Source organism: Sprattus sprattus (assembly GCF_963457725.1).
Source record: "Sprattus sprattus genome assembly, chromosome: 4".
Taxonomy (NCBI): Eukaryota; Metazoa; Chordata; class Actinopteri; order Clupeiformes; family Clupeidae; genus Sprattus; species Sprattus sprattus.
In genome coordinates, this window is record NC_137923.1 from 29734759 (window position 1) to 29759925 (window position 25167).

The 25167-nt window shown below is 44.7% G+C and overlaps 1 protein-coding gene across 1 annotated transcript in view; it reads left to right on the forward strand.

The window, feature by feature from the left end:
• Nucleotides 1–25167, forward strand: part of cacna1eb (calcium channel, voltage-dependent, R type, alpha 1E subunit b) — a gene marked incomplete at its 3' end in the record, with an annotated part of 67484 nt that overhangs the window by 2835 nt on the left and 39482 nt on the right. Inside the window, exons 2-5 of the mRNA XM_080836260.1 lie at nt 11610–11864; nt 14977–15082; nt 15573–15712; nt 24856–24959. Of these exons, the coding sequence (XP_080692386.1) occupies nt 11610–11864; nt 14977–15082; nt 15573–15712; nt 24856–24959 (605 nt within the window). The remainder of the gene's footprint in view (nt 1–11609; nt 11865–14976; nt 15083–15572; nt 15713–24855; nt 24960–25167) is intronic.

Here is a 25167-nt window from a genome sequence, read left to right on the forward strand (position 1 = left end):
ACAGGTATGCATATATGGCTGTTCAGCTTTCCTCAGTTCATCTGTTTAACATCCACACACAGATGCACTGCATTAGCAAGAAAATCTGATCAAACATCACACCGAGATACTATTTTCATATAATTCCTTCCTTTTCACAAGGCTAAACGGAGAACTCTGTGATTTATATTGAAGTTACGTGCTATAGCAGGACGAGATGAAAATACTCCATGAAAACCTCTTAGGATTTCTGTCGATACAGAAGAATGGAAACCTTGACATTCCGTTCAAGAACCACCGCTGCCCCCAGGAAAGAGCAGGCTTTCAGGAGGAAGACCCGGCTCTATTCTACACTTGTGTTGGAAAATAGAAAAGAACATAGCAGAAATTCAACTGAGCCCTGTCACCATGGAAACCACTGTTAAGAGGAGAGAAAAAGGAATGTTGTCTATCTACAAATATGTTAGGCTGTCACCATAGTGGAGTGGGCTCCTTATGTAAAAATGTTTATTGGTTATGTTCTTGGGGGTGTTTGGGAGGATGGCTACGGGACGCCAAGGGTGACAGACCTTATTTTGCATGCACAATGCATCCTGTGCTACAAAACGCACTCAGGTATTATGAAACCATGTAACATGAAACACGTTAACATTGTGGCACAGAAAACCAAAGGATGATTCATGTTGTGCACTGATTTGACTGTTGCTTTCTTCATTTTGTGAACAAAATCAAAACAAACTTTCTAATTTGCATTCTAATTCTAATTTGGAACATTTGCACAGATGGGACACTGCATACCACGCTGGGAGCTCCTCACAGTTCACTTATGGAATGTGGAAGCTTCACTGACCCCTTGCACGTTACACAGCCCCCACCTAGCAGGTTACACAGCCCCCACCTAGCGGGTTACACAGCCCCCACCTAACGGGTTACACAGCCCCCACTTAACGGGTTACACAGCTCCCACCTAACGGGTTACACAGCCCCCACCAAGCGTGTTACACAGCCCCCACCTAACGGGTTACACAGCCCCCACTTAACGGGTTACACAGCCCCCACCTAACGGGTTACACAACCCCCACCAAGCGTGTTACACAGCCCCCACCAAGCAGTTACACAGCCCCCACCTAGGGGACCCCTGGGCCAGCGGCAGGGACGGACTGGCCGTCGGGCATACCGGGCGTTTGCCCGGTGGGCCGACGTGCAATATGGGCCGACAGTCCCGATTTAAAAAAAAAAAAAATTTTTTTTTTTTTTTTTTCATATAATGGTCTAACCGGCTGGCCCACGAAAGTAGTTCATCAGCGGCCCTATTGACACTGGGCTGGCCCAATCACATCCCCTGGGCTGACCCAACACCAACCCCTTTCGATTTGGACCTGCCTACATAATGCATTAGGACGGTAAACAAACTCAAATTTTTTTTTTTTTTCCCCATATAATGGTCTAACCGGCTGGCCCACGAAAGTAGTTCATCAGCGGCCCTATTGACACTGGGCTGGCCCAATCACATCCCCTGGGCTGACCCAACACCAACCCCTTTCGATTTGGACCTGCCTACATAATGCATTAGGACGATAAACAAACTCAAATTTTTTTTTTTTTCCCCATATAATGGTCTAACCGGCTGGCCCACAAAAGTAGTTCATCAGCGGCCCTATTGACACTGGGCTGGCCCAATCACATCCCCTGGGCTGACCCAACACCAACCCCTTTCGATTTGGACCTGCCTACATAATGCATTAGGACGGTAAACAAACTCAGCCTGGCCCATGGCTTGACAGGTGCACGCTAGTCTGCGGCCCATTGGCTGTCTTCTTCAGTGACTAGGGGCTCGTCCAATCATATCACCAAACACCTTCTACCTTTAGCTTGGTCGGTGCACAGAAACGCACGTTTCGTTAGAATCCTCCAGTCCAAAATGGAGAGAAAGCGAAAAGGGGGTGCAGAGAAACCGCGAGATAAGAAGAGGCTTGCTTTTCAAGCCAACGCTGCCAAATGTGCCAAAATATCAGAAATGTTTGCCACGGCAGGGCCATCATCAGCTCCCGTGGATGACAGCCAGGGAGATACGATACAACGACCTACGGTAAGCTTACTGATCATGAATTAAAACGTCTCTAAAATATGTTTGACTTAGGACCTATGTTCTATGGCCAAGTTCGTTTGCATTGTAAATACAAGACAAGTCTGGAGCAATTACACTGATTTATTTATATGTTTAGTAATTTAATACATAATAACTAGGGTGACCAGACGTCCGGATTTATGCCGGCCAGTCCGGATTTCCAATGTCCTGTCCGGCGTCCGGCGCAGCATCAAACCGGACGCATATTTGTCCTCCTTTTTGGAGTTGCACTGGGCCTAAAGAGCTGCGCTCTAGAATATTTGCCTGGATCGCAGTCTAACACATGATTGGCTTAAAGCTGTGTCTGATTAATATCTGATTGGCTTAAATTCAATTCTAACCCTATATCATTGGTTAAAAATGTAAAAAGGCTCCATGTGCTGGCTACGTCATACATATGATGCTGGCTACATTGACAGAAACTGTTATTGACATAAGGACAGTTAAAGGCACCCAGTGCAACTTTTGAGGCTTAAAAATAAACATTCAATTTCTAGTCTTTTTTACACGTAGTAAGTTTCAATAACTCCATACCATTACATACCGACATTCAAGCAGCAAAGATGAGACGTCGTTGTGTTGTGATAACAACAACAATCGTCGCCATTTTCTTTATTTTTTTTAACCTACAATAAATAAAGCAGGCTTCCAGTCAATGGAAAAATGGCTTCTCCCCACCTGCGATTGTTGTTGTTTACGATTTTCTATCAGTTCTCACCACACAACGACGTCTCATCTTTGCTCCTTGAATGTCGATATGTAATGGTATGGAGTTATTGAAACTTACTACGTGTAAAAAAGACTAGAAATTGAATGTTTATTTTTCATTGAATGTTTACATAAAGTTGCACTGGGTGCCTTTAACACACATAGAAGAAATTTGCCTAAACGCCAGACGTCTTTCAATCCAGAGTGGGCAAAAGAACACGACTTTATATCAAAAAGCAGTCGAGACTCCTTGCATGGCTTCTGCATTTTCTGTTGCTGTGACATTGACATAAGTAGTCAAGGTAAACGCGCACAAACTTTCCTCTTCTTTCTCGTGCCAGCTGCTAATACGAGTGGACATGCTTTCACTGTATCATGCTAGCATACAATTAACGTTGTGTTGCCGTGTGCGTTACCGACAATGTAAGTGTAATTCATGTATCTGCTAGCTTTACTTTCTTTATATTAATGTTTACAAGCACTAGCTGCTATAACTAGTAATTTATCGCAGACTTGTTCTAGCCTGTATACGACGCTAATACGGAGATCCATTTGTTTTGATATTGCTGGTAGCTTAGAGTTCAGACTGCCAGGCCATTTGTGGTCTTAGAGTGCCACCTTGTGGTATAGTAATGTGACAGCATTGCAATTACAGTGTTGCTGATACACTGATGTGCATAATAGTGAATTATATATTATACATTATTCATAACTGATAGGTTATTGTGTATTTTGTTCAGATATTTATATATTTACGTAAATTAGTACAGATTGCGAGTTATGTATATTTATGTTATATTCTGTATTTCTTTATTCTATAGAAACCACACAAACACTTACAAATACTTCTTTTAATGTATGATTATTCCACTGCAAACACTTAATGCACTTGATCAACCCGCTGGAGGTTAAACACAAATAAACCTGTTTCTACTACACAAAGTTGTATTGTAGAGGGGAGCACGCCAGAGTCCTATGTAATTATTCACAGCACCACGAAATTCCGTGATTCCGGAATTCCGTATTCCGAAATTCCGCATAGTGTCCTCCTTTTTGGTGTTATTTGGTGTTATGGATATGGTCACCCTAATAATAACAGTGAGTGTAACTGAAACTAGGTAACAAGGTACAAAATTCAAGTAACAACTTTAACAAAAAGTAACAACTTTCTACACAACTTTAAAGTGTATGATGTATATTGTATTGTATTGAATTTAGATTAATTAAGACCACCACCTTAACACACAAACTCTTGTTGAACTCATAAAGTAGTAGGTTCAGTGACGTGCGGTGAGACACCTGTATTCTGTAGCATCTGCGAGCCCGTGAATCAATGTTTCGTTGGAATCATGATGTAACGTTGTTGTAGCGGGAATACAGCAATGCTATTTTCTAATTGGCAGGGCATATGTATGATTCTAGACTTCGCTAAGCACTGAAGCGACTGAAACTGTGAATTTTGTCACATTCAGAGAAGTTAACAGGTAAAACGGGAGAAAAATAGGGCGTCTTTAGGCCGTCCTGCCCAAAAGTAGGGCGTCCCATTTCTTCTTAATTTTTAGAAGACTATAGGGCAGATGCCCTGCTAGCTAAAAGCCTGGTTGGTGTAGACATTCGAGAGACCAAAAAGACTGAAAAGGTGTGTTATCGAATTTAGTGGGCCGGTCTGGTTAAAAATGCCCGGGCCGATTTTTTGTCCCAGTCCGCCCCTGGCCAGCGGCATGGAGGACCCCTAGGCCAGCGGCTTGGAGGACCCCTGGGCTGGTAGCAGGGGCGGACTGGGACAAAAAATCGGCCCAGGCATTTTGAACCAGACCGGCCCACTAAATTCGATAACACACCTTTTTAATCTCGAATGTCTACACCAACCAGGCTTATAGCTAGCAGGGCGTCTGCCCTATAGTCTACTAAAAAATAAGAAGAAACGGGACGCCCTACTTTTAGGCAGGACGGCCTAAAGACGCCCTATTTTTCTCCCGTTTTACCTGTTAACTTCGCTGAATGTGATCAAAATTCACCGTTTCAGTCGCTTCAGTGCTTAGCGAAGTCTAGAATCATACATATGACCTGCCAATTAGAAAATACAAATAGCATTGCTGTATTCCCGCTACAACAACGTTACATCATGATTCCAACGAAACATTGATTCACGGGCTCGCAGAAGCTCCAGAAGACAGCTGTCTCACCGCACGTCACTGAACCTACTACTGTATGAGTTCAACAAGAGTTTGTGTGTTAAGGTGGTGGTCTTAATTAATCTAAATGCAATACACATCATACACTTTAAAGCTTTGTTCAGAATACGGAGGTATAAGATCAGTCGGTATTTTCCATGAAAATAGCGACTGAAGAACCCCCTGTTCTCGTCTCCGAGAGGACAGGCTGTATTGCTCCCTTTTCTAGAAGGGAGTCTATTTCCTCCTGTAGGAAACGCGCTTGATGAGGTGGCATTAACGTTTGAACTACGCCCCTGAACTTCGGGGGGGACGGGAAAACTGGAGCGTATAACGGGCTATCATAATTCGGTATCTGGACAAATTGGCATATTTTCGGAATACCAGGGTTTGGGAATACTGGGCTTTCGGAACAATTGACATGGCACCGCGCACCACTCAAACACACAACATAGAGTGTAGGCTAACGGCTGGCTGTTTCAGAGTACAGTAGGCTGAGGGCTAGCAACAGCTACAGACTTGTCTTGTATTTAGCTATGCAAACGAACTTGGCCATAGAACATAGGTTCTAAGTCAAACATATTTTAGAGACGTTTTAATTCATGATCAGTAAGCTTACCGTAGGTCGTTGTATCGTATCTCCCTGGCTGTAGCCACCAGCACTGTCATCCACGGGAGCTGATGGCAAAGTTTAGCTAAAGGTAGAAGGTGTTTGCTGATATGATTGGACGAGACCCTAGTCACTCAAGAAGACGGCCAATGGGCCGCAGACTAGCGTGCGCGTGTCAAGCATGTCAAGGCCATGGGCCACGCTGTTTACCGTTCTAATGCATTATATAGGCAGGTCCAAATCGAAAGGGGTTTGTGTTGGGTCAGCCCAGGGGATGTGATTGGGCCAGCCCAGTGTCAGTAGGGCCGCTGATGAACTAATTTCGTGGGCCAGCCGGTCAGACCATTATATGGGGAAAAAAATTAAAAATAAAAATTCGGGACCATCGGCCCATATTGCACCCCGGCCCAGCGGGCAAACGCCCGGTATGCCCGATGGCCAGTCCGTCCCTGGCTGGTAGCATTGAGGCCCCCTGGGCTGGTAGCATGGTGGACCCCTGGGCCAGCGGCATGGAGGACCCCTGGGCTGGTAGCATGGAGGACCCCTGGGCTGGTAGCATGGAGGACCCCTGGGCTGGTAGCATGGAGGACCCCTGGGCTGGTAGCATGGAGGACCCCTGGGCCAGCGGCATGGAGGACCCCTAGGCCAGCGGCATGGAGGACCCCTGGGCTGGTAGTATGGAGGACCCCTGGGCTGGTAGCATGGAGGACCCCTAGGCCAGCGGCATGGAGGACCCCTGGGCTGGTAGCATGGAGGACCCCTAGGCCAGCGGCATGGAGGACCCCTGGGCTGGTAGCATGGAGGACCCCTGGGCCAGGGGCATGGAGGACCCCTAGGCCAGCGGCATGGAGGACCCCTGGGCTGGTAGCATGGAGGACCCCTGGGCTGGTAGCATGGAGGACCCCTAGGCCAGTGGCATGGAGGACCCCTGGGCTGGTAGCATGGAGGACCCCTGGGCTGGTAGCATGGAGGACCCCTGGGCCAGGGGCATGGAGGACCCCTAGGCCAGCGGCATGGAGGACCCCTGGGCTGGTAGCATGGTGGACCCCGGGCCAGCGGCATGGAGGACCCCTGGGCCAGCGGCATGGAGGACCCCTGGGCTGGTAGCATTGAGGCCCCCTGGGCTGGTAGCATGGTGGACCCCTGGGCCAGCGGCATGGAGGACCCCTAGGCCAGCGGCATGGAGGACCCCTGGGCTGGTAGCATGGAGGACCCCTGGGCTGGTAGCATGGTGGACCCCTGGGCCGGTAGCATGGAGGACCCCTGGGCCAGCGGCATGGAGGACCCCTGGGCCAGCGGCATGGAGGACCCCTGGGCTGGTAGCATGAAGGACCTATGGGCTGGTAGCATGGAGGACCCCTGGGCTGGTAGCATGGTGGACCCCTGGGCTGGTAGCATGGAGGACCCCTGGGCTGGTAGCATGGAGGACCCCTGGGCTGGTAGTGGGGCAGCAGCTCCTCTCAGCTAGCATGGGTCCTGGAGGTTGGCTAGTCAAGGGTACCAGCTTGTATTTAATGTCGTCTGCGAAGATCTGTGGGCTAAAGTCTGTTAAACAGCAGTACCCCCTCAATAGTGTGTGTGGCAGTAGCGTGGGGATGGGTACATGTGGGCCTGGGGTTTCTACAATAAGATTGGGTGGAGGGACTTCAGCAGCATCCCACCACAGCGAAGATAGTCTAGACTTGGAGGGGAAGAAAGAAACAGATTGAGCAGGTAGAGTTTGGCTGCCAATACGCATAGATGTACTTGATGGCTGTAGTGAGGAGGAACAATGTTCCACAGCCATAAGCTTTTGTTAGCAAAGGTCACGCTATAGGAGAGAGACTATTTTGTCGTAAACATCAATTTGATAAACAGATAAAGAGATACATTTAGGTAACCAATTAACTGTAGGTAATGTGACCACTTTATCAGTATCAATACAGGCTTTAGTAATAGGATATAAAAGGAGAGGGAGAGAGAGAGGCTGCCTGGATCGGTGTACGGGAATTTTATTTGCATTTAGTTTTTAATGAGTTATGTTTAGTTATGATCGGATTTTTAGTTAGGATAGCAAGGGTGGCAGGGTACACATTAGTGCCCAACTGGCTGGCGACAGCCGCAACACCCGTCATATTATTTGTATTGTCCATGTGGAGTTTGCATGTTCTCCCCGTATTCACAAAGGGGTTTCCTCCACTAAGAACCCTAACAGTAAAACATGCAGAAGAACAGAACACTGACCAAGACGGACAGATCACTTAACTTGGTCCCCGGGCGCGTAAAGGCGCAGTCCAGGATGGGAAAATGCAGAGGAAAAATTCACTGCGACCTCACCTGCGTGTGTGTGTGTATGTGTGTCCTGTGTCGCCACCTAAATGCACCTGTGTGTTGCTGTGTGTCGTTTGTGTCAAAAGAACCTGACTTTGAATTTGATATTAAAATCTCCCACTATGAGGATTTGATCCGAGTTTATAACCAAGATGGATAGGAAGTCGGAAAACTCAGATGAAAATTTAGTGTAGGGGTCAGGTGATCTATATAGTGTCACACGAGTGACTGAATAGGTGGTTTTCCAGTATGGGTGTTTAAGATTAAGTACAAGAACTTCAAATTATTTTAATTTAAATTCAGGTTTTAGGGAAATACCTAAGTTGGCATGGGAAATTGTTGCTACTTCACCTCCACGTCCTGTAATGCAGGGCATGTGGCAGTTAACATGACTTGGATGGGTAGACTCATTTTAGGCTAGGAATTTATGTGGTTTTAGCCAGGTAAGAAAATTATTTAAATGTGATTCTCCGTTATCAACTAATTTACAAGTGCAGCTTTTGATGTTAAGCACCGTATGTTAAAAAGGCCCAGCTTAAGGTTTGTACTAGTGCCGTGAGAACTGCATTTGTTTTTTGTCCACAAAATGAAAAGCAAAACGATCAATTCAGTGCACGACACGAATCATCCATTTTGTTTTCTGTGCATGTCAGAGTGTGTGCTCTCTTCAACACGAAAGAGTGTGCTCTCTTTAATATTTCATGGACACAATCTTTTTCATGGACAAATCCATTACAGTGTTACGTGGTTTCGTCATAAATGAATGTGTTTTGTAGCACAGAAGGTGTTTTGAATAAGAAATAAAGTGTGTTACACATGGCTCCCCATAGATGGCATCATCTCAAATTCCTAAGAATTAAACATTACCGATTTTCAGTGTTTCTGAAAGCCTTTTGAGCTTCCTTATTGTGTGTGCCTCCTCTATGACTACTGCTATTACTGTGCTTGTGTCAAGGTGCAGCTGTAGTTGAGGTCTGATCTGTTGAAATAGGCCTAATTTAGGTGTCCCGCAAAGGTCAATAGTTGGGCTCCCTGTGTTTAAGATGCATGGCCACAGACAAATAGAGACAGGAAGAAATCAGTTGCTTAATACCAACCATGCCATCATGAGTCTTTGCGTAACAGGGCTGCTGAGAAACCCGTCCCACACGAAAGGAGTATATGTAACCAGCATTGTCCAAGAGGACATTCTGACAATTAATCTGTCCTTGGGGTGAAATGCCATCATGACAAAGTACATGTTGTCAATGCTACATCATTGTGCTCCACATTCATAAATTCCCTTTATTTCACATCAAATCCCTTTCTTTCACATAGGATCCCTATCTTTCACATAAAATTCCTTTCTTTTACATCACATCCCTTTCTTTCACAAAGGATCCCTATCTTTCACGTAGAATTCTTTTCTTTTACGTCATATCCCTTTCTTTCACAAAGGATCCCTATCTTTCACATAAAATCCCTATCTCACATAGGATCCCTATCTTTCACATAAAATCCCTTTCTTTCACATCAAATCCCTTTCTTTCACATAGGATCCCTTTCTTTCACATAAAATCCCTATCTTTCACATAGGATCCCTTTCACATAGGATCCCTATCTTTCACATAAAATCCCTATCTTTCACATAAAATCCCTATCTTTCACAGCTCTTTCTCGCCTTCATCTACGGCTGCGTGTAAGAGAGAATAGAAGAGCCTGATTCAGATATGAAACATTCTGTCTGTCAGATGTAGCGCCTCTTTCTTTGGTACTTTGGTAAACATACATTCAACGCTGTAATGGGAGGGTAAACTGCGCTGCATTGCAGTATTATCAGACTGAATACTGTGCTTGCTGACTGCTTGTCACTTTAAATTCTGGTTTGCTACCTTGAAAACCCCCCTGATCGCTACAAATGTGGAGACACCCACGCAAAATGATTTAATGCAGGCATGGTTGTACAGTACAGTACATGCCAGGATACAACCCACATGTTAGCAGTGGGTGATATTGCCATGGTGATATTAACATATTAGCATATAACTTAAATGTTAAAGTAGGGGAAATCATTATTGCTCTTCACTGAGTAGAGTCATTATTCAGAACTGGTGGTAGTATTGTGAGTAGTAGTAGTAAGTACTAATGACAGTCCTGCTAATTGCTTCTTTAGTTTTAGAATGAGTGGGGCAAGTCTGGATTGCCTTTAGTCTATATGGGGATTCATGCAATAGCTCTATAAATTGGAGCAACTTAAGAACTATTTCATGATCTATTTTTAACATGTCTTATCGGCACAATGACCTGGTTTGCAATATTCTTCACAGATGTAGCTTTCTCTATCAGCAGGAACATGTTCAAATGTGTATTACTGCTTGCTGCTACTGTCAATGGTTGAAGATAAGACCAATACACGTTCATGACAATTGTCTGTCAATACAGTAGGCCTATGCTATTTCTGTAAAACCTCTGTTAGTAAATCTCTGTACATTGCGTTAGTCGTAGAACATATATTGTTTGCACCGGTTTGGCTTCAACCATGTATTGTCAGGACAACACGTGCTAATCATTACACGGTTTGTTGACTGGGTATGTAATTTCTGTAGTGTTGCGTGTACTGAAGGCATCAGTGGAGTTGTGGTCTCCACATTACCTCCCTCCATTCGTAGTATCGTTAGGGTTCGGAGGGTTCGGGACTTTTTAGTAACTGCTATTCCAAGAAAAAAAAAATTGCAGCGAGGTTTTTACTATCTGTGGGTTTTACCGGTACAAACACATTAATGCAATGCAGTGGAGAAAATGTCAGCATGAATTTGTACTTCACTGGTCCAAATCTATTGCCATGGTTACGGTTTTTTTTTTTTTCAACACTCATCCTCCGGGAAAATGCTCTGTCGAAATACGTGGGAGAAAGCAGAGGATAGGAGCAGGAGGTGACCGTGGCAACGCGCGAGTGTTCGAAGCCTCGTAGTAATGTATTCGTCTACCGCTAGATCACTAACGCAGGGAAGCTCGCTATCTTACTGCTCTGTACTTTTTTCATCTAAGTTTTAGAATTTTTACAAAGTTTCTTTATTATAAGTTCTATTTTACTCGCACGGCATTTTTGTTACATTTTTATAGTTTCTTTTGACTGAAAAGTTTTGAAGAGGAGCCGTGTCACTGTTCGACCCATCAACAACAAGTGAAACTTCTTATGTAAATCAACTGTGTTAGATTCCGAAAAAAAGATCTAATATTTACTGTATTATGTAAATGGAGTACCAAGGCTTCGTGTAGTTGGGCGCTTTCAAAATAATCCAGTTTGCACCGTACACGGGACGTTGGAAAATACAGTTTTGTGGGGGATTGTCTTTTAATCTTATGCAAGTGCACTGGTCCCGTGTTCCCCTCGGACAGTTTCACTCGTACGAAAATGCAGCGGTCCGTTCAGCGTTGTTTTGCTTTCGCACTAAAGGAGCAATAGTTGGTATTTTTGTCAGTAGCCTATCTGGTTTTCACGACCGTTTTGCAATGAAGGACCTAATAACGGAGTACAATTATGAGGACATCATCGCGTCTGGACACATTTAGTTTCCCTAAGAATTGGTCTGTTGTCAGAATAGGAAGCACTGACTATGGATTTAAGCTAGGATTCGTCTTTTGTGTTACCTGACGATTATCACTTTAAAATCTTGAAGACTTTTTCCCCCCTGATTTTTGTCCCCGTTCCTTGTGGCAGAATGGCCCGTTTTGGGGAGGACATACCCAATGTGATGGAGTCCGGAGAGGGTGCCACGGAGCCTGCAGCGGACGATCAGGGAGACGCGGAATCGACGGGCGAGATGAAACAAGCCAAAGCACAGCGGGCTCTCACGATGGCCTTTTACAACCCCACTCCAGCCACACAGAACTGCTTCACTGTCAACAGGTCCCTTTTCATTTTTGCCGAGAACAACCTTATCCGTAGATGTGCAAGGCGGTTCATAGAATGGCCATATCCTTTCATTATCAGGCTATCGGGCTTATTGTGCTTTGCTGCCAGTTGCCTAATATAAAACCAGGTAATGTGGCGTTTGGGGGGCTTGTGATATATTTGTGCGACAAAAAGTGAGAGATTACAGGTGCGGCTTTCAGAACCCTGGACAGCAACTCAGGATTGGTAGTATGCATTTCAGATATAACTCTGTCACCATCTCCAAAGGGCAGAAATCATTTCATAGTTCATTACATGTAATATTCTTGAAAAGTTCAACCCCAAACCCCAAACTTTTATGACTTTGACAGTGTGTGAGCTATAGCAGCAGGATAATGCTTATAATTACCCAAAGGCTTTTTAGGCAGAGAGAAACAGAGTCATGAAATGCTCACGAGGCTAAACTAATGCTTATTCCTGCTCAGTTGTAGCACATTAAGGGTGTTACTCTGAATGCTTCACTTTATACTGGTCTCACTGACTGTTGATTTAGGTTTGTGTTTGTTTGCTGGTTGATTAGCATGTTTGCTAGATTAGATTTTTGTTTATTTTTTGTTTTTTTTGTTTCGTATGCGTGTTTGTGTGTGGTTGGGAGAGGGCAAAAGGTAAAACAGCTCTTGAATCATATAGTTGTTAAACATAAAAATATACTGAAACATTTATTAATGTTTTGTTTTCATTATAAAAAGTCACAAAACAAATCACGTGTCATCACAAGACAGTATGGCTTTACTGGCACTCGTTTCAATCACATGTATGATTATATTTTTCTTAACAATTATTTCACCAGGCAGCTCTGAATAGAATAAGTCATTCCACAATTGATCAAAGCCACTCTAAATGGTAGGCCTGTCAGTGTACAGACTGAAACAGCACTGATCAGTGGTGTCAGTGCTTCAGTGGTGGCAGTGTTTCAGTGCTTCAGTGTTGTCAGTGTTTCAGTGCATCTGTGCTGTCAGTGCTTCAGTGGTCTCAGTGGCTCAGTGTTCAGTTCTTCAGTGGTGTCAGTGTTCAGTGCTTCAGTGCTTCTCTGGTGTCAGTGTTTAGTGCTTCAGTGGTGTCAGTGCTTCAGTGCTGCCAGTTCTTCAGTGGTGTCAGTGTTCAGTGCTTCAGTGCCTCTGTGCTGTCAGTGCTTCAGTGGTCTCAGTGCCTCAGTGTTCAGTGCTTCAGTGGTGTCAGTGCTTCAGTGCTGTCAGTTCTTCAGTGGTGTCAGTGTTCAGTGCTTCAGTGCCTCTGTGCTGTCAGTGCTTCAGTGGTCTCAGTGCCTCAGTGTTCAGTTCTTCAGTGGTGTCAGTGTTCAGTGCTTCTGTGGTGTCAGTGCTTCTCTGGTGTCAGTGCTTCAGTGGTCAGTGCTTCAGTGGTGTCAGTGCTTCTGTGCTGTCAGTGCTTCAGTGGTCTCAGTGCCTCAGTGTTCAGTTCTTCAGTGGTGTCAGTGTTCAGTGCTTCTGTGGTGTCAGTGCTTCTCTGGTGTCAGTGCTTCAGTGGTCAGTGCTTCAGTGGTGTCAGTGCTTCTGTGGTATCAGTGCTTCAGTGTTCAGTGCTTCAATGGTGTCAGTGCTTCAGTGGTGTCAGTGTTCAGTGCGTCAGTGGTGTCAGTGCTTCAGTGGTGTCAGTGTTCAGTGCTTCAGTGGTGTCAGTGCGTTAGTGGTGTCAGTGCTTCAGTGGTGTCAGTGTTCTGTGCTTCAGTGGTGTCAGTGTTCAGTGCTTCAGTGTTCAGTGCTTCAGTGGTGTCAGTGTTCAGTGCTTCGGTGGTGTCAGTGTTCAGTGCTTCAGTGGTGTCAGTGTTCTGTGCTTCAGTGGTGTCAGTGTTCCATGATTCAGTGCGTCAGTGGTGTCAGTGTTCAGTGCTTCAGTGGTGTCAGTGTTCTGTGCTTCAGTGGTGTCAGTGTTCAGTGCTTTAGTGCGTCAGTGGTGTCAGTGGTGTCAGTGGTGTCAGTGCTTCAGTGCTTCAGTGGTGTCAGTGTTCATCATTGCAACGCCACACCAGAATGACCCTCAAGGAACATGTACTGCATTGTAAAGCACATGTGATCATTATTACGAGATGGTTAGGTGAACATGTTTGGTCCCCTCTAGAGGATATAGGCCTTTTTTTCATCATCTCAGAAGTATGAAATTGTTCGTACCCATGACACAATTTGTTGGTAAACATTAGATTAGATAAACATGAGATTAGGACTTGTTCTAAGGTAAACGTTAGATTAGGTATACATGAGACTAGGATTTGTTCCAAGGTAAACGGTAGATTAGGTAAACATGAGACTAGGAGTTGTTCTAAGGTAAACGTTAGATAAGGTAAACCTTAGACTAAGATTTGTTATAAGGTAAACATTAGATTAGGATTAGGACCTTTAAAGCTTGGCACTTGCCAGTCAAAGTCACTCAAAGGCTTTAACTAAGTGTGCTGCTCTCGCTACCGGAGGCTCTCAGGCATGTTGGTGGTCAGGGTTGCTAGTGGGCTTGCTGGTCAGGATGAAGTGGATTGGATGGGAGTCCTCCTCAGCTCTGGCTATTTTTAAACCGCTCAAAGCCTTGCCGATGTGGGCATCTCAATATGAATCACTCAGAATCCCAGCAGCCCCCTTGAAGCCCCCCTTAGTGAGTCAATGACACAATTTTCAGCCAAAAGACAAGGAATTAATAATAGAAGCCAGAACAGTTTAGCTTCCAAAGAAACACATATTTACACACAATCTATTGAGATTGATTGGTGTGTGAAGTGTGTGGGGTACAGTTTCCAATGTGTTGAACTGTTGCGACTTTAAGTACGGAAAAGGATTTCATTGTTAATAAGACACGCTTATGCTTTTTTTGAGGATGTTCCCGGAGTTGAAACATAACTGACTCTTAAGTGTTATACATGTGGGAAACTGTGGTTTGGGGTGTGTATGTGTGTGTGTGTGGGTTTGTGTGTGTGGGTGTACACGTGAATAGGTGTGTGTGTTTATGTGTGTGTGTGTGTGTGTGTACATGTGAATAGATGTGTGTGTTTATGTGTGTGTGTGTGTGTGTTTGAGAGAGAGACAGATCCTCTGACCTCAGTGACATTGTTCCCATGGTAATTGATGTTATGCATTAGAGATAAACAAAACAAATGGCTGTGTTTTACTTTCCTTAACTGCCTTGCCCTAACTCCGTTTGAGTACATGATCCTAGCCACCATCATAGCCAACTGCATCGTGCTGGCCCTGGAGCAGCACCTGCCTGGGGAGGACAAAACGCCAATGGCCAAACGACTGGTGAGAACAACACGTTTACTAAAATACAAAATGCACTCTATACTGTATAACCGCATAACCTATGGCAATTGGCTTATTGACTCTTCCATGAACATTTTAATATTGTGTCTCAGCATTACAATTACATTAGTACTGCACAGCTGTGAGCTTGTGGTAATCTACAGCCAATTCCAGGAGTAGACGCCATGTCCATCATCGGTATGTGAATAGAGTATAGATGCCTGTAAGGTGTTCTGGACATATCAGCTGTATAGTGTACGTATCTCTGCTTGGCTAGAGGGGGGCGAAATCTCACACGTAATCGCTTCTTAAAGCATCAACTGGACTTGCCTTGAGTGCTTCCTCCGTGCTGTATTGTATCTTATGACGGGAAAGTCTATGTGTATTACCTGTGCTTTGTCACAAACACAGCACACACAAGCATCCAACCTCCGATACAATCTTGAAACTAACTACGTGTCTCTTCCCCACATGTCACTTCCCTCTGCAGGAGAAAACGGAGCCCTATTTCATCGGCATCTTCTGCTTCGAGTTTGGGATCAAGCTGGTGGCTCTGGGCTTCGTGTTCCACAAGGGCTCCTACCTGCGGAACGCCTGGAACGTCATGGACTTCATTGTGGTGCTCAGCGGGTGAGTAACACACACAATATACACACACAAATCACACACACACACACGCACACACACACACACACACACACACACACACACACACATACACACACACATCCAGGCTTTTTACCCAGCCTGAATGTGTGTTGGCGAGGAAGTCGTGTGATCCCACGGTCCACCATTCAAGAGTGCTAAAGGCCGTTCTGTAAGGCTATAGTTAGAAAGTGTGAGGGAGGCTCAAAAGCTGTCATAAAGGATCCTAAAAGGGCATTGGAGGCTTTTTGTAATTGGAACCCAAAGCGGCCATTTTCTATTGTTGTATACTAATGTTTTACGAGTTTAGGTGGTAAATAAGTCCTGTGAGTAAAAATGTCAGTTCCGCTCACGAGTAAGAGTTGAGATTAGTGGACATTTCCAGTGTGTTTGTGTGTGTGTGAGAGAGGTAGATGTGTGAGAGATGCCCACCTCCTGCATTCCAAAGGAAATGTATTCTTCCATCATGCGCTGTAGATAGGTGGGTGGATTGGCAGTCGTGTCTAAAACCTGTTACCCCTCAGCCTCCATGGTCCCTCTGTGCGTAAAAATGTACATGTAACTCTGCTAATCTCATGATGGGAGGAAGAGAAATGTACATGTAACTCTGCTAATCTCATGATGGGAGGAAGAGAAATGTACATGTAACTTTGCTAGTCTCATGATGGGAGGAAGAGAAATGTAACTCTGCTAATCTCATCCTGAGAGGAAGAGCGACTGTGAGCACAGAACCAGGCATTTACTATGGCTTCTCATTTGGATTGAAATGAAATGCAATGGAGTTGGATTAGAGGCCCTAACTTAGTGCACATTGCATATCCGAGAGCAAATATGTTGTTTTGTATGTGATGAATCACAGTGCCTTCAACACCCACAGATATCCATCTTATGTAAATGGCACTGTGCAGGAAAGGCAACCATAAGAGATTTTCATTCTGTTTTACATACTGCTGTTTGAGTAGCTTTGCTTGCCTTTTGGTCTGAGGGGGCAGTATATAAACTCAGAACAGGTGAGTAGGAAAAATGTGCAGTTCAGTTTTTTTCCATAACTCAAACAGAGTGAGGATAAATGAGGAGCTAGTCACTGTTCAAGGGGCCCGCTGCAGTATTCTGGGGCAGGACTCTTATCATAATACTGGTTATACTTGGCAGGAGCATCATTTTGAATCATTAATGTTTTGAAGAGAGGTCAAGGATTTATCTGAACTTAATACCCATGTGCTGCTCAAAAGCAGATCTAGTAAATATAAAAACATTCAAATCTGAGAGAGGCACCATCCTTTTGATACAGAGATGTCAGTCTGCCATAGCTGTGTGGTCTATCAAACCATCAACTTTAAAACATGACAATACCAACAACTTTTCCTTCTTTCTCATGCTGAAACATTGGGCCTTGAAATAATGTGTAAATGAAGCAGTATGAAAATGTGGGACTACATGAAGTGTAATCGTTGGCAGCTGTTAATGTAGTAACCATTTGGACACTGCATTTGCTGTGGACTTTTACAGACCTGTCGATGATTAATTTACTGTGGAAATGAATGGCGCTCTCCAGTGTGGTTATGTCAAGGGACTTCTCTGTACAGAGCGGAGTCCGCAGTGCCTGCCAAAGATATTTTTATCTGGTCTCTGTCATACATCATCTGTGTTTTAGGGTCAGGGATGGCAGCGTACATGTAATCACTCTTCCTAATAGGATTGATGTCCCTCTTCACTTTCAAGTATCCTTGTGAGCCTGTACATAGAGGCTCTGCTGTGAAACAGAATGTGGAACATGTTATAGAATGGACAAACATTTAGCTTAGAGGAAGGCTGATATCTGATGCTATCATCAATGCAGTAAAATAATCATAATATATACTTTAGATATACTGTAACATTCAAATATTTGCTGGCCAGATTGTGAAGGGCCTTCGAGTTCCATCTGCGTCAGAGTGCATAAAGGAGGTTGTCATGACTCTCTGGTCATCTATGGGGAGGTTTGTTCTGGTCATCGTCATGTTTCTCTGGTCATCCTCATGTTGCTCTGGTCATCTATGGGGAGGTTTGCTAGAGGAGGTTGTCATGACGCTCTGGTCATCTATGGGGAGGTTTGAGAGGAGGTTGTCATGTTGCTCTGGTCATCTATGGACAGGTTTGAGAGGAGGTTGTCATGTTGCTCTGGTCATCTATGGGGAGGTTTGCTAAAGGAGGTTGTCATGTTGCTCTGGTCATCTATGGGGAGGTTGGCTAGAGGAGGTTGTCATGACGCTCTGGTCATCTATGGGGAGGTTTGCTAGAGGAGGTTGTCATGACGCTCTGGTCATCTATGGGGAGGTTTGAGAGGAGGTTGTCATGTTGCTCTGGTCATCTATGGGGAGGTTTGCTAGAGGAGGTTGTCATGACGCTCTGGTCATCTATGGGGGTCCTCTTTGCTAGAGGAGGTTGTCATGTTGCTCTGGTCATCTATGGGGAGGTTTGCTAGAGGAGGTTGTCATGACGCTCTGGTCATCTATGGGGAGGTTTGAGAGGAGGTTGTCATGTTGCTCTGGTCATCTTTGGGGAGGTTTGCTAGAGGAGGTTGTCATGTTGCTCTGGTCATCTATGGGGAGGTTTGCTAGAGAAGGTTGTCATGACGCTTTGGTCATCTATGGGGAGGTTTGCTAGAGAAGGTTGTCATGACGCTCTGGTCATCTATGGGGAGGTTTGAGAGGAGGTTGTCATGTTGCTCTGGTCATCTTTGGGGAGGTTTGCTAGAGGAGGTTGTCATGTTGCTCTGGTCATCTATGGGGAGGTTTGCTAGAGGAGGTTGTCATGTTGCTCTGGTCATCTATGGGGAGGTTTGCTAGAGAAGGTTGTCATGACGCTTTGGTCATCTATGGGGAGGTTTGCTAGAGGAGGTTGTCATGACGCTCTGGTCATCTATGGGGAGGTTTGCTAGAGGAGGTTGTCATGACGCTCTGGTCATCTATGGGGAGGTTTGAGATGAGGTTGTCATGACGCTCTGGTCATCTATGGGGAGGTTTGAGAGGAGGTTGTCATGTTGCTCTGGTCATCTATGGGGAGGTTTGAGAGGAGGTTGTCATGTTGCTCTGGTCATCTATGGGATGGTTTGCTAGAGGAGGTTGTCATGTTGCTCTGGTCATCTATGGGGAGGTTTGGTAGAGGAGGTTGTCATGACGCTTTGGTCATCTATCGGGAAGTTTGCAAGAGGAGGTTGTCATGACGCTTTGGTCATCTATGGGGAGGTTTGAGAGGAGGTTGTCATGTTGCTCTGGTCATCTATGGGGAGGTTTGAGAGGAGGTTGTCATGTTGCTCTGGTCATCTATGGGGAGGTTTGCTAGAGGAGGTTGTCATGTTGCTCTGGTCATCTATGGGGAGGTTTGGTAGAGGAGGTGGTCATGACGCTTTGGTCATCTATGGGGAGGTTGGCTAGAGGAGGTTGTCATGACGCTCTGGTCATCTATGGGGAGGTTTGCTGGCTCATCTCGCCTGATGAGCAGCCTGACGGATGTGTTTATGGGTCAGTGTGGAAAGGGTCAATCTGTGAAACATTTACTCAAAGTTAGGAGACATTTTCATCACAAGTTATTAACTTCAGTTTACGAGGGCAATTTTTCAGTGCAGGACTGAGCAATGGCAAGGCTATTGATATCACTATGTTAAGAAACACATCCAATAGATGTGAGGCTAATTTATCATATCACTCCTGATGAAGAGTGCATAAACATGTCCAGAGAGCGAAAGCAAACATTTCAAGGTATCTGGACGAAATGTGATACACGGAGATATCTGGAACTTTCTATACTTAACCCATTTTTCCCCCCTTGCATGTCTGACACACTTTCACTTTGCACACACATGTCCGACCTGTTCCAACAGAGAGAAAGTAAGTCAGACTTAAAAGAAAACTACACATGTGTCACGGCGCACCGCAGGGAACCCAAACAAGGCCACTGGGCCAGAGCTTGCGGCTTTCATTTTATCTGAAATTAATGAATTGCTGGAACATGGTCCTTGGAGACAGAATGTTCAATTTAAATCTTTTTTCCCCTCTAATCTGGGGAGTGTGTGTGTCTGTGTGTGTCTGGGTGTGTGTGGGTGTGTGTGGGTGTGTGTAGGAGAGTGGCACACAACACCTTGAAATGCAATTCAACACGTAGTTCTCTCAGTTCTTCATTTTTGACTGGGTGGTGGTTGTCATCGACCTTGCCAGGGACTTACTGTAGAGACTCTCCCACATACATGCCTTCAGCCCCCTCCTCCAGAGGTTATGAAACAGAAAGTGCCAGGTGTGACAATACTGTATTGTTGCATGCTACTGTAGGAAGTCTATAGGCTGCTGTGGTATGGAACACTGTCCTGACCCAGTCAGTCTACTGTTCTTTGTTAGAGATTAGCTTAATGGCTGAATAGCTGCTCTTTAGCTGTGGTGAATAATTGATACAGTGGGTAGAAAAGTGATTCATTAACCATCTGGCATCAAGACAGCAGCTTCAGAGTGGAATAATTCTCGGTTAAATCCATATTGTGTGTTTGTGTGTGTGTGTGTGTGTGTGTGTGTGTGTGTGTGTGTGTGTGTGTGTGTGTGTGTGTGCGTGTGTCTGTCTGCTTGCCTTCATGCTGTGTTTTTGAGGCTTTTGAGACTTTCTGGTTATCTCACACATAGTGCTCTCTACCAGTCCTGTTCTCTTTTGGGAGATTTTGACCTCATTTTCAACATTAGCAACCCTGCCGGGCAGGTCCATTTATCATTAAATGCATTTCATTTTTGCATTCAAAATTTGAATCTTGAAGATAAACTGGTTAACTGTGGAAGTGTTGGTGAGATTTTTCCATCTGGCCACCTAGAAACAGGTGGGATTTTGGAACACAATATGAAAGAGGTACTTTGCACTGTCATTGCCACATGTTCTTTGCATAAATATACACACATACCAGAAATAACTGTAGTGCTAATGTCACTACAAAAACGCAAGAGCCTGTTGATGCATGATTGACAGGTAGCATTGATTTCACCACGAGATGCCTGTGTGTGTGGTGAAACTAGAACAGTTTGGTCTTTGATATAGTGGATAACTGTACATCTCTCGAAGAATGATGTATTTGTGCAGTGACTATAATAACTGATGTTGCTTTATTGATTTGTTATTCAAGCCAGCACTAGGCTGAAGCCATGGTCTTCTTTTAGGCCAGCATGTTAAATTGAAGCGCTAGATATTAGAAAGGACAATCAGCTGAGTTTCTCCTCGTTAGTTTGAGTGTTGATGTGATGTCAAATGTGGACATAGTAGTGTTGCATTCAACAAAGAGACGATTTTTCGATCAGGCCACCTAGAAACAGGCTGTAGTGCTAATGTTACTACAAAAATGCAAAAGCCTGTTGCCACATCACTTGTGTAAGAGGCTGATGCTACAGAACACACACACATTGATGTGTAGAGCACACCTGCGGCAGGAGTTCATATCTCACCTCAAGAGTTTAGCTTGTCTTGTGCATATGAAGTGATTTGAATGTGATTTCATTTGGCAGTGTGAAATTAAACAAGATATTGTCCAAATAATAATGTTATTGAAGCTTTGAATCAGAATGAAATGATCCTGATTGGTGTGCGATTAATTTGGACTAGTGTGATTGATTTGGGATTATATTCCAATGTGAATACCCTACTAGCATGTCGCTACAAACACAGAGAGGTCCTATCTCCCCATCTCTCACCTAAATCTCTTAAATGAGGGGGGGGGGGGGGGGGGGGGCGAGCTTTGTTTCTTGTCCCCTGTGAGTAATCTGCACGCAAATATGGATGCAGCTATTTATTCAGTGACTAATAATGGAATGGGTGCCTCCCAGGTTTCCAGTCCCGGAGCGTCCGTGCTGTCAGCGCAAAAAAAAAAATGAATGAGACACAAGCTCCCCTTCTCTTCAAGGAGGATGTAATTGCCCTACAAAAAGTTTGATGCATGATTAACAGGTAGCATTGATTTCACCACGAGATGCGTGTGTGGTAAAACTAGAACAGTTTGGTCTTTGATAAAGTGGATAACTGTACATCTCTCGAAGAATGATGTATTTGTGCAGTAGCTATAATAACTGATGTTGCGTTATTGATTTGTTATTCAAGCCAGCACTAGGCTGAAGCCATGGTCTTCTTTTAGGCCAGCATGTTAAATTGAAGCGCTAGATATTAGAAAGGACAATCAGCTGAGTTTCTCCTCGTTAGTTTCAGTGTTGATGTGATGTCAAATGTGGACATAATAGTGTTGCACAAGCATCCAACAAAGAGACGACAGGCACATCTCTCTAAAGCTGGCATTCCTCCTGCCCTTCTCTCTGTCTGCACCACAGCATCTCTCGCTCTCTCTCCTCTCTCTCCTCTCTCTCCTCTCTCTCCTCCTCCCTCCCCCTCTCTGCCTGTCTGTCTGTCTGTCTCTCTCTCTCTCTCTCTCTTTCTAGTGCTTGCATTGCTTGCTGGTTGTGTGTGGGAGTATGTGTGTGGGAGAGGGTGAGTTTTTGTTCATGCCATGATTCCAGCCACTTAAAAGTCAGGCCCATGGAACACGGTGTTACAGTTTGCTTTACGAGAATGGAGTTCTGTCGTGGAAGAGTAAATCAGTCAGTCTGGACACCTCTTTCTCTTCTTATCCTTTCTCTATCTCTTTCCTTATTTCGTTCTTTCTTTATTGTTACTCTTAGCACCTTTTTCTCTCTGCTCTGTTTCACTGTTCCCATCTCTTGCAAAATACACACACAAGCACACACACACACACACACACACACACACACACACACACACACACACACACACACACACACACACACACAACAGTCATTCAAACCTGCATATACACACTTACCACCTTTCTCACCCCCCCACCCCCAATCCCCCATCCCCACCCCCACCCCCCAATGGCCTTCCCTCTTTTGTTGGCTACTGTCTCTCTTTCTCTCTCTCTCCTTCTCCCTCTCCCTCTCTCTCTCTGTCTCGCTCTCTCTCCCTCTCTCTCTCTCCCTCTCTCTCCCTCTCCCTCTCTGGTCTTTGCTCCTGTGATGGTGTGTGCGTCTTGCGTGGGCTGGCCCTCGAGCTCCTGCCGTTTGCTTTCTGCCTGCACACCCACCAGTCCTCCCACCCCAAGGGCACATTCACGAGGCAGCGAGGCAGCGAGGCAGCGAGGCCACTCCATTCCAACAGCCTTAGTCACGTGGCATCACCTCCATGCAAAACAAACACATGATTAAATGCCTATGAAATCTGTTACCTCTGCAGTCATTATAAGCTCTGATGGGTATATTGCTTTCTCATAGTTTGTGTGGGTTTGTTTGCGTATAACACGAAATTCACAAGTGAGGCAGGTTAAAGTTTTGAGCGTCAGGGAGGATGTTTACAGCTGAAATCCATGATTTACTGGACTCCATATTTGTATTTGTTTTGGTTGACAGAAATTACTAAATATGTACAGTACTGTGCAAAAGTTTTAGGCAGGTGTGAAAAAATGCTGTAAACTAAGAATGCTTTCAAAAATGGAAGTGTTAACAGTTTATTTTCATCAATTCTTCATAAATTAACAAAATGCAGTGAAGGAACAGAAGAAAATTCTAAATTAAATCAATATTTGGTGTGACCACCCTTTGCCTTCAAAATAGCATCAATTCTTCCAGATACACTTGCGCAGTTTTTGAAGGAACACGGCTGGTAAATTGTTCCAAACATCTTAGAGAACTAACCAGAGATCTTCTGTGGATGTAGGCTTCCTAAAATTCTTCTGTCTCTTCATGTAAACCCAGACAGACTCGATGATGTAGAGATTAGGGCTCTGTGGGGGTCATACCATCACTTGCAGGACTTTCTGTTCTTCTTTAAGCTGAAGATAGTTGTTAATGACATTGGCTGTATGTTTGGGCTTATGTTCCTGCTGCAGAATACATTTGGTGCCAATCATACGCCTCCCTGATGGTATTGCATGATGGATTAGTATCTGCCTGTATTTCTCAGCATTGAGGACACCATTCATCCTGACCAAATCTCCAACTCCACTTGCAGAAATGCAGCCCCAAACTGGAAAGGAACCTCTACCATGCTTCACTGTTGCCTGCAGACTCTCATTATTGTACCTCTCTCCAGCCTCCAGCGAACAAACTGCCTTCTTCTACAGCCAAATATTTCTAATTTTGACTCATCAGTCCAGAGCACCTTCTGCCATGTTTCTGCACCCTAGTTTCTATGTTTACGTGCTTAGTTCAGTCACTTGGCCTTGTTTCCTTGTCGGGGTAGAGCTTTTTGGCTGCAACTCTTCCATGAAGACCACTTCTGGCCAGACTTCCCCGGACAGTAAATGTCTGTACCTGGGTACCACTGGTTTCTGCCAGTTCTGAGCTGATGCCACTGCTTGAAATCTTCCGATTTCGAAGGTAAATAAGCTTGATGTGTTTTTCATCAGCTGCATTAAGTTTCCTTGGCTGAACACTGCGTCTACGATCCTCAACGTCTTCTTCAAAAGAGCTGGAACTGCACATTTTGAAACCCCTGTCTGCTTTGAAATCTTTGTCTGGGAGAGACCCTGCTGATGCAGTATAACTACGTTGTGTCTTGTTGCTGTGCTCAGTCTTACCATGTAAATGGATAAAAAATAAACATTTATTGTTTACATTTTTCAAAGCATTCTTAGTTCATAGCATTTTTTCACACCTGCCTAAAACTTTTGCACAGTACTGTATATAAAATATATAAACGTTCAGGAGGCATAGTCATTAGTAACGAAACTGCTATTGATATTTATCATGGTTTCTTCTTTTCAATGAAGCGCTGTACAGAACATATGAAGGACATCATGACTTCATACTTAAACGCCCACAACATGTCAGCTGATAATGTGGCACACAGTAAAACAAAAAATGTATGTGTGTGTGTGTGTGTGTGTGTGTGTGTATGAGTGTGTGTGTGTGTGTGCGTGTATGTGTGTGTGTGTGTGCATGGGTGTGTGCGTGTGTGTGTGTGTGTGTGTGTGTGTGTGTGTGTGTGTGTGTGTGTGTGTGTGTGTGTGCGTGTGTGTGTGTGTGTGTGTGTGTGTGTGTGTGTGTGTGTGCGTGTGTACGCGTGTGTGCGCGTGAGTGTGTGTGTGTATGTGTGTGTGTGTGTGTGTGTGTCTGCAGGATCTTGGCCACGGCGGGGGCTCACATGAACATCCCAGTGGACCTGCGGACGTTGAGGGCGTGTCGGGTGCTGAGACCCCTCAAGCTGGTGTCTGGGATCCCCAGTGAGTGAGCAAGAGCTCATCCTCATCTACATCATCACTTATAGTCAGAATTAGCCATGACAAGGGGGGGGGGGGCTACTTTTTTGGTGTATACAGAACCTAGACAGTACAACACAGTTAAAAAAGCACACAGCGAGTAAATGTTTTGAAAACTACGCCCCCCAGACTATTACTTTTTCTTTGGGAGGTTTGTAGTCTTAAATGGGGT